We start from the raw sequence: 14,677 nt of genomic DNA on the forward strand, positions 1-14,677 counted from the left end.
TGGTGGTAAAAAGTGAATATATAAGAAAATAACTAGCATGACACAATAGTTCCACTCCCATATTTACACAATAGAAATGTTTACACAATATTTATACAATAGAAATAGACATTTACACAATAGAAATAAAGACATTTTTTCAGAAAATAATTTGTGTAAGAATGTTTAAAACAGCTTTATTCATAAAAACCAGTAATTGTAAAGAGCCCCAATATCCATTAAAAGGAGAATGGGCAAACAGTGTGTGGTTCATTCAAGCAATGGAATGTTATTCAGCAATAACAAAGAATGAGTTACCAATGTGGATAAATCTCAGCAATAGTATGTTTTTGGAAAGGGGATAGGTAAAAAAAAAAGTACCAGAAAAAATAAAGCTAAATTATGTGATAGAAATCAGAACAGTATTTGACTGTGGGTGATGAGGAGGGCCTGGAAGTGCACAGGGGAAACTCCTGAGGTAATGTAAATGTCATGTATATTCACTGGGTGTTGGGCCCGTGGGTGCATATACATTTGTTAGAAGTTAAGTTCCATCCAATTTACTGTGTATGCAGTTTACCTCAATAATAAACGAGGCAAAGTGAGTATGTGGTACATTCTGGCATTACTAATCAAGCCATAGATGGCAATAGCCTATAAACATTTAGCTGCCTTTTGTCCATCTTGTCCATTTGAAGTTATTTGATTAGGTGTGAGGGTAATATATAATTAGTCTATGCTGAAATACAGAGTGAAACATGTTCTGAGTGTTCTGTTATCAGAACATGTTTTAAATTCTGAGGGTGTAAAAGAGTTGAAACAGGGTTGGACTGTAACTTATGACTTAGTGTTCTTTTATGAAGGTCCAGTATAAGTGGACACCTACATGGCAAATCAAATAGAGCTCACTGCTGGAACATCTGTCTGACCATATGCTTTGGCTTCAGGTTCAGTGTAGAAACTAAAACGCTAACGACTCCATCCATCATCTCAGAGCTTGGCGGGCATGCATCATTGGATTGGACAGAGAAATTCAACAGTGGAGTTATTGAAAGTAGGGAATTGTGTGGGTAGATTTGGTGACACCATTTGTTTTGGTGAATTGAAAGGAGGCTGTTTAATGTGTGACTGATAATCCTATGCAGATTGCCATCAAAGCTGTGGCAATTGGGCCAATCTGTCAGTAATTGCCGCAGGTGCTGGCCCTATGCCTCCTCTGTTGGTCTGCCAAAACAGGAAAGTCAGCCATCACTTTGCACTTGGTAAGATTTGTCACCGCTAATGTAGTATGATAAAGCTAGTTTCTCAGCCAAAGGAAATGTCATTCTTATGGAGCAATAGATAATTCAAGCAATGGATTGAGAGTAATAATTGGAGAGTAGAATTAGTAAAATGAAATGCAAATTGCTCTTAAAAAACAAAAACAAAAACAAAAAAACAACCAAAGAGAGACCGACCTCTTACAGTAGCAGTTGTTGTCAGCTGAGGATTAATGGAAATGGGTGGTCTGAAACTTCTGGGCATACGGTGTTTTGTCTGTCCGGGGAGATGTCATGGTCTTCTTCCTGCACTGCAGGTGAATGGCATCATGCAAGCAGTGGAAATTAGATCAGAGACATGGTATTTTACAAAATGAGTTAATTCGAAAGTATAAAAATTTTAGCTGATGAAACCCATCACTACACAATTTCAAATACCACATAGCCATTGCTCACAGAGCTCCCTCTAATGCTTCCATGCTATGGTATTTTTCCACGCCTATTTCTACTGTCCAATGATGTGCCTGGATGTTTGTAGCATATTGCATTTCTACAAGAGATGTTACTATCCATGATAGGATTTCCTTTTGAGAAAAAAAATCTGTTAATTTTGTATTTATTACAATGAAGGAAAATTCTTGGAAGAAATTGATCTATGCCTAGAACAATCAAGTGTATGATGGGCAATTCATTGAAAACTACTTTGAGAGGAGTATTTCAGAACCTGATTGACTAAACATATGTGATTAGCATATATTGGATGCCATGAAAAGAAGAGGGGGAAAAAAAAAGGAAGGAGTTATAGTGAAAATTGGCCTACTGTCTGGACTTGGTGAAAGTCCTGACATTTTCTAAGTCATTGGCCTTAAGGGTGACTGACTCATGTCTAAAATATTAGACTAACCAAAGACAGCTTATAATTACTAGGACAGTGAATAAACTTGAAGACATGATGTCAGAATGGCTAAAACAACATGGAATAGTATATATCTTGAGATTCGTGGGAGAACAGATAAACTTCTTAAAATCTTAAATTATTGGGAATATTGAAGAGGGATTTAATTTGTTCTGTATAGGTTCTAAAGTAAAATACTAACTAACAGTTTGAAGCTCTGTGGTGAGAGATATAAGCTGATTATAAGAGAGAACTTTGTAATTGTAGGGCTGTTGAAACTTAGTATGAGCTCTTCCAGGAGGTAGTAAAACTACAATTAGTGGAAGTATCCAAGCATAATCTGGATAAGCACTTGCTAGAGCAGTTGAGTATATTTAAGCATGAGGCTGAATACATTTTAAGATCCCTTCAGCCCCGAGAATTGCCTCTGTAACTGAATAAGAAAAGATGATACAGAATCTAATCACTAAACTGTTTGAGAGTTGAGAGAGCGCTGCATCGGATGGAATGTTTGGTGAGATCATTAAGGAAGATTTGATTGAGTCTTTGAAGGATCTATAGGGCGTGAATAGCAAAGATACATGAACACTGTTATCACTGCAGGTTAGTGTATGTGCGTGGGTGGGATAGGAACATCAGGAGAAGGAGCTTCTCGAAGTGGAGGGTTCTCAATGAGAAGTGGAAGTAAAGACAGGTTTTTGGCAGGGTTGGGACTGGGCCCTGATGCAGACATAAACCAGAAGGGCCTGGGATTAGCCGGTCCTGGTGGAATCGAAAAATACATGAATAGCAAAGAAGGATAGATGAAAGAAATACCAGTTGACAGAATCGGGGACGATGTGAGTGAAATGATCAAGACAGCTTTCCAAATTTCCTCAAAAGTTTATATTTTAAAGCCAGTCAGTGAGCTTGTTTTCTCATTTTCTGTTTTGGGACTGATTTTTCTATTAGATCCATCTGTTTCCTTTTTTTTTTTTTTTTTTAATTTTTCCTACGTTCATAATTGCATAGAAGTTATCTAGATATGAAAGAGAGTGAAAGGTGCGAGGACATTCCGCCTTCCTTGGCTCTTTTGAGCTTTAATAAAAGTTTGTCAAGACAGTTGGAAGCTTGTGGATGGTCCTGATATCCACTGGAAGGCTATTGGTGCTTTTAACCTTGGCTTCTTCTCTACCTTGTGGCTCACAGAACAGAGTAATGTCCGAGGGCAAGTGTTAACCACATCTGTGGTGTTTCCCCTGATTTCTTGTAAACTGATAAACAGTAGCATGCTATTTAATTCTAATTGTCTCTTTTTATTCTTACTTTAAGCAGTAGTGATTTTTTTTTCTGTGTATATGCTGATTTACAGTTATTTCTGTTTTACTTGAGAGACCATGTACCATTTAATAGCTAAGCTATCACTCTTGTCAGTCTGCTGCTTTTCCTCAGGACGTTGGTTTATTTGAGTTCAGGGCATTATATTCTTCCTTCATGGCTTCATACAAAGAATTATGGCTGTTGGTCTTGAAGTAAAATCATTGACTGAGTATCATGGATTGTAATGTTTATCTTTTATCTTTGGCATTTGGGTGTGTATGTATGTAAATAGTGAACATCAGAACATTTAATCATGTTTAATGTTTTGGATTGTTAAATATCCTTGAGGTCATTTTGGTTGGCTTTCTGTGGCTTTCTACCATAAAGAGTTCAATGCCTTGAAGATAGAGTGCATTCTTTTCCGTCTTCAATAATTTATAAACTCTTGGGTTTGTTGTCTGCAGATTACATAATTGATTATAAATGAATAATGTGTGGAAAATACTTTATCTTTCTTATCTATCCCTGGAGCATGACTGAAAGCCCGGCAGTCATAGAAGCTCAAGGATTTCTTCCTATCGATATCTATAAATAACAATTTACTGCTTTTTCTGTGCAAGAATAATGTACTCTTCTGCTGTTCCTAAAGCTGCCCTTCGGTGTGTTTTCTAAGTGTGTCACATCAAGCACTTTACAACTTTCCATTGACTTCCTGTGATCAGTGTTACAGCATGGAGGCTCTGTAGCAGGCTGGGTTGCTTCTTTATGAAAAGCAATCTGATATAAAAATCTAATATTTGTAAAATCATTTTATGGTACAACAAAACATAGACGATCACACAAAAGTAAGAACTATGACTGGATGAATTTTTATGAGGTACACACCACACAGGACAAGAAAGGGACTTTGCCAGCCATCCTATGGGCTCCTTCCCAGGGCTCAGTTCCAGCCACACCTGAGCCCCTCCCTACTGCTGCAAATAATGGTTTTCCTCACTTCTGGCCCTTCTTTGTTTTTTCATAGTTTTTTTTTTTTTCTCACTTATATGTACATTCCTAAATACTCCAGATTATTCTTATCTAATTTTTAAAATGGGTTTTTAAAGTGTCTTTTAATCTGTGGGTTTGTCCTCTGTCCCTTTCTTTTCCTCACAGTTTGTCTATTGAGGAGGAACCCAGACCATTGACTTGTAGTTTTGCACAGTCATTTTACTGATTGCATATTAATGTCCTCTTTGATTTAACATGTTCTTCTGAATTTTCTGTAAATCGGCAGCCACATCCAGAGTTAAGTTTGATCCTTTGGAATGCTAGAGATGGTGCCTGGTATTATTACAGGAGGCACAAAATGTCTCTTTCTCCTCCCCTGCCCTTTTTTTTTGTTTTCTTCATAGTCATTGGTGCTTAATGCCTATATTCATTGTTCAGGCTGTAAATTGTGGTATTCTAGTTCTATTATTTATTATGTACTATTATCTAGTTTGTACTAGTTTAGTTAAAGAAGAAAAACTTCTCATCTACCTTTCTCTACCCAGTAGCATACTTCATTAGGAAAGAGGGGATAACGACTCAAATCTTTGTTTTAGCTATTGGTTTTCAATATAATGAGTTGATCCCTTATCATCTCCAAAGGTGACTGATTCTTCTTCTGAACTTGTGGACCTAATCTTGTTTAATTGACTTCAGTTTGTTGTAATTATTACTATTAATATTACTATTAAAACTCGAGCTGCCCCATCTTTGGCTAATGAGAACCTCTTCAAGTTGGCTCCAGAGTTCTTTTGATATGACTTCAGTAGTTTTTGGTAGTTTCCTGCTGTCTGATATTGTGAGATGTTCCTTCCTTCTTTTGTACATTTTCTTCTCCAGACCCAGTACGCTGGTTTGTTTTAGTGAGATCGTGTATTTCAGGACCATGATGTGGATGCTGAAGGGTACTCATTTTGTTAGACCTTTTCAGTGAACAGAACTAAGGTAAAATTCATATTTAACAATAAGCTCTCTATGAGTTCTTCTTTATATTTCAACTTCAAGCCTAAAGATTTTCACCTAATGTTTTCTCTATTACAATTTGTCAGTTATGGCTCCTTTTTTCTATGCTACTATTCTTTAGTCTCAGTGACCCAAGGAAAGAGAGAATTCAAATACTCCATAATTCCTCATTTTTAAAGGCTGATGTCATTTTTAATACTTGCACCATGTAACTTGTAGCATGTAACTATTGCATACTATCCTCTCTCTCAGGTAGCCCTTATTTACTTAGTTCTTCAGGTAACTATGTTCTTAATGATCACCATCTTCTTATAGCTCATGTTTTCCCAGTTTCTTTGGTTGTTTAAAAGTCATTTTCTAGAAAAATGGCTCAGGAATAGCACATGGAATTAATACTCCTGAGTTCTTGAATGTTGATTATAGTTTATATGTGAACTTGATAGATTTTTTTGTGCCCTTGATCCTTTTTTTAAAGATCTTATTTATTTGAGAGAGAGAGAAAGGGAGAGAGCATGAGCATGAGCAAGGGGAAGAGAGGGAAAGAATCTTTTTTTTTTTTAATTTTTTTTTTTTTTTAAAGATTTTATTTATTTGTCAGAGAGAGAGAGAGCGAGAGCGAGCACAGGCAGACAGAGTGGAAGGCAGAGTCAGACGGAGAAGCAGGCTCCCTGCGGAGCAAGGAGCCCGATGTGGGACTCGATCCGAGGACGCTGGGATCATGACCTGAGCTGAAGGCAGCTGCTTAACCAACTGAGCCACCCAGGCGTCCCAAGAGGGAAAGAATCTTAAGTAGACTCTGTGCTGAGCATGAGCCTGACATAGGGCTTGATCTCACAACTGTGAGATCATGACCTGAGTTGAAATCAAGAGTGGGATGCTTAACTGACTGAGCTACTGAGGTGTTCCCGTACCCTTCTTAAGTCAGTTGCAGGATATAAAATCCTTTGTTCACATTTTTCTTCCTTGAGTAACTTTAATATGTTATTTCATTTTGTTCTGGCATAAAGCTTTGTTATCAAAGTCCGAGAATATTTGTTTCCTTACAAATCATATGTCTGCTTTTTCTAGATATTCAAAGGATTTTTTCCTTTTTTTTTAAAGATTCTAATTTTATCAGACTGTGTATTGTTGTGAGTCATTCTAGGTTACTGTTCTCAGGTATGTGTGGTGTTCTTCCATTGTGTATTTTTAAGACTTTTTTAAAATTTTCAGAAGGCACATTTAATTATTAATTAATTAATTAATTAATTTAAAAAAAGACTTTATTTATTTATTTGACAGACAGAGATCACAAATAGGCGTAGAAGCAGACAGAGAGGGAGAAAGGAGGAAGCAGGCTCGCCGCTGAGCAGAGAGCCTGATGTGGGGCTTGATCCCAGGACCCTGAGATCACACGAGTCCATACAAAAGCAAGGAAACAAGAAAAGTACGAAAATAATATTATTTTTATTTTTTTTTTATTTTTATTATTTTAAAGTACTTTTCGTACTTTTCTTGTTTCCTTGTAAAAATAATACTATTTTCATACTTTTTTTGTTTTCTTGCTTTTGTATGGACTCGTGTGATCTCTGTGTTTGATCTTCTTGCATTTCATCATTAATAGTCATTTTCTCTGGAATCTTTTTTGTTCTTTTTCAGTTAAAAGTCTCTTTTTTCCCCACATTCTGTTTTGCTTAAGACATCATCTGTTGATTTTATTTACTCTAGTTAATCGTATTTCTGAAGTGACATTTTTCTTTCATTTCCAATTTTTCTTGAGTTCTGTCATCTTATGAATTTTATTAATTCAAATTTATATTATTTTTTCATCATGAATCATTTTTTTAAATATGTTTTAACATAGCTTGAAATATTAGGTTTCAATTTTGATCTGTTTTGTGGGCATATTTTCCTGACTTACTTTCAGAGACTCTGGGGTTTATATTCTGCTCCTTATTCTATTTTAAACTTATGATAACATGGGCGCCTGGGTGGCTCAGTGGGTTAAGCCGCTGCCTTCGGCTCAGGTCATGATCTCAGGGTCCTGGGATCGAGTCCCGCATCAGGCTCTCTGCTCAGCAGGGAGCCTGCTTCCTCCTCTCTCTCTGCCTGCCTCTCTGCCTACTTGTGTTCTGTCAAATAAATAAAAATTAAAAAAAAAAAATCTTTAAACTTATGATAACTTTATGTTGGACTTGACCTTGATACTTTTAAGTTGTTCATTTTTATGTTAATTATGTTGTCTTGAAATTTTAAAATGAGATATGGAGTTCAGGAAAACTTTCTTGATTTCAAGAATCCCTCTTTTGTTTTTGTGAGTTATGTTTAAAAATATGACCACTTGCTTTCTTGTTTTTCTTGGTTTTGTTCTCATCTAAACTCTGTCTGGACCTTTTCGTTCCATACTTCCTCTTATTGTTTTGTCTGATTTTATGTGGCAGATTCAGAAAATTAAAATTATCCCACTGTCACCAAGTTACCAGAATCTCTCAAGTGTAGTGCTTTAATTGTATTGGTCTCTTTGCTCTACTCAACTTCCCTTTTACTCTGAATGGTACAGTTAAAGTCACATGCTTTGTATTTTCCATTTTCTCCAACACAGTTTGATGCAATCAGCCAATACCATTATTTATATTCCTTAGTTTGTCTAAAATGTCTTAAGGTCACAAATGCATGGTCACCCAGAAATTTACCTTCTATAGGTATTTGTTAGAAATATCTAATGGTAATATTTTACATCTCTTTACTACATCATGCTATGGACTAGCAATGTCTTCTTTATTACTGGGAAATAATTACTATCTAATCACATTTAGAGAACCAATTCTAGAAAACAGAACCAAACCAGATCGGAAAACTCAGTCTTAAAAAATCTGTTCTCCCAGAAGCATTTCTGGTAACAAAATCATCTGTATCAGTCAGTGCTCAAACACGAAAAGCATAGGTATATCTGTGTATATACACACCCACTTTGTTTTTTGTTTTTGTTTTTGTTTAAATCCTAAAAGGATTTATTACAAGGAATTGGTTTATATGATTGTGGGGCTGGCAAGGGAAGTCTGAAGTCTGCAGGCCAAACCATCAGAGGGTTAAGCTGGTGTCCTCAGGCACAAACTCAAGCTGCTGTTTATAGGTGGAGTTTCTTCAACTTCAGGGGAAGCCTTTGCTCTGCTTTTAGACCATTTTAACTAACTGAATCAAGTCCACCCAGATCATCTAGGATAATCTCCCTTACTTAGTGTCAGTTGGTTATAGACTTCACTTCCATCTCCAGAATCCCTTCACCTGGACACCTACTTTGATTAAGTAACTTGGGACTATAGCATAGACAAGTTGATGATCCAAAGATCACCACAGTTATTAAATGTGTTATTCGCTTAGATAATGTGTTGATTATGATCTTCATTATATTGCTATTATCAAGATTTGCAATGAGAACTTTTGTACAAGTAGTCTCATTATTATTCTCAACATCTGTGTTGAATGGCAGGTACAAATAGATACCCCCAGTTTTAGATAAAAAGATGGAGATGTGAGAAATACTAAGAATTGTGAAGCTACTAAATGGTTGTTTCAAAATGGAACTTAGGTATTATCTTCCATCCAGCGGGGTTCAGTGCACTTTCTCATGCTCTCTGTGTTGCCCCTCATACTGCAAGACACCTATGCTTCATAGCCTAAAACTCTTTTTCTTGTTTAATAGCTGAATTTACATTTTATTGCACTTGGGTAGTGATGGATTCTAGGAATTTGTTATCCCCAGCACATTTTTACCCTGCTTTTTAAAAATCAGAATTATATATGCCACCTCTCTTTTTTTTCTGGTCAACTGTCTTTCATTGCGTTCAGCCCTTTCATTGCCAAATAGTAAATATGTTTGCCAACTTAGTATTATCATTTTAGTGCAATTTTCCTAGAAGAACACTGTGTTCTTATTAAATGTTTGATCTGTTGAAATAAATATAATAATTTCTAGTGGCTATAAATAAGTGCTTTTCTCAAAACAGTAACATGTTTCTAATCTTAGAAATGTCTAGATTTCTAAGCCTTGAATTTTGCCATAAAACCTTTTGTGTTTCTAAAATTTTTGGTTTAATTGTTCAATAATGATAATGATGTAATAATAATAATAATAGCTGCTGATGAGAAAGAAAAAACATTCATATGGTAGACAAGCCTTGGTAAGGAACCCTCTGTTCCTTGGCAGTAATTTGGTTGGATTATTGTATGATTTACTTCAACCTTACTTAATCATATTGTGCAAATTTACTTTGGGTTTAGTTTTGGACAAAAGGGCAAGTACCGACAAATCATATGCCACCCTCTTAGTCCTCTTAATGTATTCACTAGGAACCTAAATACCAAATGTAGGGAAACAGTCTCTTAACTGTTTTCTGACTCAAGAGGGTGGAGGGATCATATAGCATCATGTGCCCAAGAAAGACAGTGAAAAATAAATAAAAAGATAAATGCAATTTAATATTTTCTTCAAGTCAACAGAGTGAAATAATCCCCACAAGTATTCTAAGAACCACATTATTTAATTTTAAATTAAGTTGGATTAATTCTTTTCCTCAAGCTTTGAAAAGAAAATCTGAGATAAGCTATATCATATTTTAACTGTACCTTATTAACTGTTAGGAGTTCTAGCTGAAAATAATATAAAACCAGGTGTATTTTGTCCTTTAATAGGAAGTCCAGAGAGAAGGGGGCTCCAGAAGTTCTTGATACCATATCAGATGGTATCAAGCATCCCTGAGGTGCCATCCTTAGTGTGTCCACTTTGCCTCACATTGGGTTCTCTCACATTGACAAGTCTGCTTTTCCAGCTTTAGGCATAACATGGAGAAGAGGACCCACTGTGTCTTCTCTAGAAGTGTGAAAAAAACCTTTCTGGGAGTGAATTGGCCTGTTTTTGTAGAATCTCATTAGCCAGAATCAGAGCACACACCCATTTTTACAGCTCTCACTATGATTAGGAGTAAGACTTCCATGATTGTTTTCTGCCCGTATGTTTCAAGCTGTAATGTCTTGGTGCATAACCTAGGGATCTATGAAAATGTAGATTCTGATTCAGTACGTCTAGAGTGATCTCTAGGCTTAGGGTTTGTAACAATTTGACAGGGGATTCTGATGCTGGTGGTCTGTAGACCACACTTGGAATAGCAAGGGGTTTGATCGATACTTGGCTATTATAGATGTTGAGAATTTACCAATATTATCGCTACACTACTTTAAGCCAGGAATTGAACTTGTCAAGTAAACACTGCATATGGCCTGCATGAGGAAGCTTACTTAGTTAAACAGAGGAGTATAATACTCAGGGGCTTTAATGACAAGTCTCAGCAACCTGTACGGGAGACACAGCAAATAAGAAAGCATGGAGAGCATATGAGAATTGGGGGAGAGAAAAGGGCCAAGTATTGGGATAGAATCCTTTGATCATATAATTTTGTGGTTTGTTTCTCAGTATTTCTCAAAGTTGGGGATATTTGCAGTGGTAAAATCATATAAAAAACTCAAAACAGGATAAAGAGCCAGGAACTGAAGAATGTAAAAGCAGAAAACTATATGCAAACACTACTGCATAAGGGAGAAATTTAACACTACTTCTTTCTTCCTTCATAGGGCTGTGCATTCGGCTAAATTGATAGCTTGTAGTCAGGTGAAGACCTATTATTTTGGATTATAAAAGAAAAGTTATCATTATTTTTGACTTCTGAAATGTACATGTCCTCATTTATTACTTTTAACTGTAATGCATTACTGGAAGCTGAGTAAATAATGCAATGTCTAGTATAGTAGATTATATTTCTCATTAGTACAATGCTTTGACCAAGGCTTTACAGCAAATAATCAATTCATTGGACTGGACCTAGAATATAAATGGAAAAAAGAAAAAAGCAGCTTTGGTTTAGTTTAGAGGAAGTACTGCTAGATTTTGTGTCAAACCTGGTTTTGAGTTTTAATCCTGCTACTGAGAGGCTGCATATCATATTTCTAATCTATTTGAATCTGGATTTTATGATCTTTAAATGGAAATAACTATCACATATGTTTTTTTGAGAGAGCAGTGGCAGCACCAAGATGATAGCCTATATACCATCAGGTACATGGAGGCATTTATTAAATGATTATTGAAGATCAGGCTGAATGTTATGAGGGCATAATGGTATGACGAATGGTTATTGTTATTTTAAGAGGTAAATAGCATGTATGTCTCCTATGCTCTTTAATTATATAAACAATGTATATCTTATGTAGGCATATATATTTTGTACTTATGTTAGCATTTTAATAAACACAAATATAGATATAATGTAATGTAATCAGCTTTGTGTACTCCTTAAACAGGCACCTCTATATAATATAAGCATTTTCTCTTCATTATTATCTAGGAGAATGATCAGAGATCTTGGTGCAAAAATTCATGGAATAGTTGGGTAAGGAAAGAGTTATTTAAAAAGCTGAATGAATAGACTATGGTAAAATTGTAGTTGGGACTTTGTGTACTTAGGTTTATATGTATATGTATGCATACCCATACATGACTATATACTACACAGTATGCACAGATAAATCATTTTGGATGTTGAGAAAAATGATTACAGATACAATGAGTTTAGGATTTAAAATATTACTTAAGTAATAGAATGGTCCCTTTATTATTTACTCTTTAAAAAAACACAAAGTGTCTTAGCCATGAAAAAATTATAGAAAACAGTCAGATGACCACAAATGTACCCACCAAATTTAAAAGAAGTTGAAGTTTACATTTTTATTTCATACACTAATTTTTTTAAATAATTTTTTATTTTTTATAAACATATAATACACTAATTTTTGTTAAAGAATTTTATTTGAGATTTTAACATGGGTATGTGTATTTCATATAAATGAGATAATGGGGCTGGTTGTGATGGCTATTGCTGATTTTTCAGTACTTTTAGGAGCCAAATGATATTACATTGGTAATTTGAAAGTGGTCACAGTGAGATTATTTACACCATAGAAACTGAGATATGATACAAATCAACACTTTATATTTTTGGTTACGAACGAGCCGTTCAGCATTTTACCAGCACACTGCTGGCCTTAGCTTGCCTAAACTTCTATATTTTATTTTATTGGATGGCCAAATCTCAGTCTATTCAGTAAAATTTGGATCTTTCCCATATTGAACTGTTCCTGTATTGAAACGATTCTGAGTTCAACATTCTTGTACAATATCTCCGTGATCACATATGCAAAAGTGATTCAGATGTAGAAATGTAGACGTGAACTACTGGATGCTAGGCTATGTCCATCTTCAGATTTTCTAGAGAATAACAAATTATCTTTTAAAGTGACAGTAGTATTTTATACTTCCATTAGTAATCTTAGGGGGTTTGTTTCCTATAGCTAGAGTACGAGACGATTTTTAAGTAGTATGAAAGGATACCAGAGACACTTGACTTTTCACCAACAAGAGATGAGGTCGAGGATCATGACCAGTTCTTTCTCATAGTTATGACTTTTCTTTGCCCTTTATGCTATCTTTGACATATAGACGTTTTAAAATTAAGGTTGAGGATCTCTTTTCATGGTTATTAGACATATACATTTTTCCTTTTTATAGCCTGTCCACTTTTTGATAGGGTTGTTTGTCTTTTTTCTTATTGAACTGTAGAAGATCTTTACATAACCTGGCTATTTATCTTTTGATGGATTATTTCCATGACAAATATCTTATCACAGTTGGTGGCTTGTTTTTTTCACTTTATTTATGTTGTCTTTCAACATATAGAAGTTATAAATTTTATTATAGTTGAATTTTTCAGTCATTTCTTTTATAGCTTACACTTACTGGTATTGTGCAAGGTACCCTGATGTTGTAAATAGGCTTTTCAGTATTTCATTTTGAAAGTTGACAGATATGCTATTAACATTTAGGTTCTTTTGATTACTTCTCTTAAACGGTATAAATTGGCTGTCATTAATGCCAAAGAGATAAAGTTTGCAAAGAAGAGAGATTTTGGTTTGACTCTAAATTAGTCATGAGTATTTTATTGTCATTCTGTGGCTGGTCACATGCTACACTTTTAGAATACAAAGATGCATTGGGCATGCTCTTGGTCTTCTCATGGGACAAACCTATTATATAGCACATGCAGTATAGAATAAGGGCTAAAGGAAGCTCCCATATGTATTCTTTGGGAGAAGGAGGGCAGTGAATTATATGCCCTGGGGCCATTAACTCTTTTGTTAATTCATATGCTGTGAGCTAATAACAATTTTATGGAAAATAATAGTAATCTATAATGTCAGTGCTATACCCCTAAAGGATACCAGTGTTTATTTCCATGCTTTTTTTGGGTTGAATGACACTGGAAGAGATTTGTGGAACTACATAGACATTTTCCTCCTAATTTAGAAACAAGAATAATGTATCACAGATATTGGTTGCTAAGGTGCTTTAGATTTATGGAAATGTTAAGAACCTGTTTTTTAAAGATTGGTTTCTGCTTGCAGAGACGAAATGGAGAAGATATACCAGTAGCCCAGACTAAGAACATCAATCACAGAAGATTTGCTGCTTCCTTTAGATTGCAGGAAGTGACAAAAACTGACCAGGATTTGTATCGCTGTGTAACTCAGTCAGAACGAGGCTCCGGTGTGTCCAATTTTGCTCAACTCATTGTAAGAGGTAAAGTCACTTTCACTTCATGAAATTGCTTGACTTGGTTAAAACAAAGCAACCTTATAGAGATTTTGATTGATTTTTAAACCTGCTGCTCTTCATTTCAAGTCACCAAGAAATTATATTATATAAAAGTTCTGCTAATATGTGACTCTTGACCTCAGGGTCATGAGTTCAAGCCCCACACTGGGTACAGAGATTACATAAATAAATAAAACTTAAAAAACCAAGTTTTGCTAATGTCTTAAGATAAAGTAATACCATTGTACATTTGTCAAACAAAGTTTCAACAAGTGTTTTCCATAGAAAGGAATCTATTTTAAAAAACTCTAATAGGGCTACCCATGTAGAACACTTTATTCCATATCGCAACCACCTAGTTTTGCTTTTTTTTTTTTTTTTTTAAAGATTTTATTTATTTATTTGACAGAGAGAGATCACAAGTAGGCAGAGAGGCAGGCAGAGAGAGAGGAAGAGAGCCCTATGCGGGACTTGAGACCATGACCCGAGCCGAAGGCAGCGGCTTAACCCACTGAGCCACCCAGGCGCCCCCTAGTTTTGCATTTTAATTTTAGATTTGCTTTTCCTGTTTAA

The 14,677-nt window shown here is 35.3% G+C and overlaps 1 protein-coding gene across 7 annotated transcripts in view; it reads left to right on the forward strand.

Annotated features, from left to right (window-relative positions):
• The window catches only part of PTPRK (protein tyrosine phosphatase receptor type K), a 563,647-nt gene that overhangs the window by 282,031 nt on the left and 266,939 nt on the right, over window positions 1-14,677 (forward strand). For all 7 annotated transcript variants that reach the window (XM_013063592.2, XM_004740175.3, XM_004740177.3 and 4 more), the window contains exon 6: window positions 13,915-14,089. In XM_013063592.2, coding sequence (XP_012919046.1) covers window positions 13,915-14,089 — 175 coding nt within the window. The remainder of the gene's footprint in view (window positions 1-13,914; window positions 14,090-14,677) is intronic.

Source organism: Mustela putorius, unplaced genomic scaffold, assembly GCF_011764305.1.
Source record: "Mustela putorius furo isolate JIRA1106 unplaced genomic scaffold, ASM1176430v1.1 tig00003863_pilon_pilon_pilon, whole genome shotgun sequence".
NCBI lineage: Eukaryota > Metazoa > Chordata > Mammalia > Carnivora > Mustelidae > Mustela > Mustela putorius.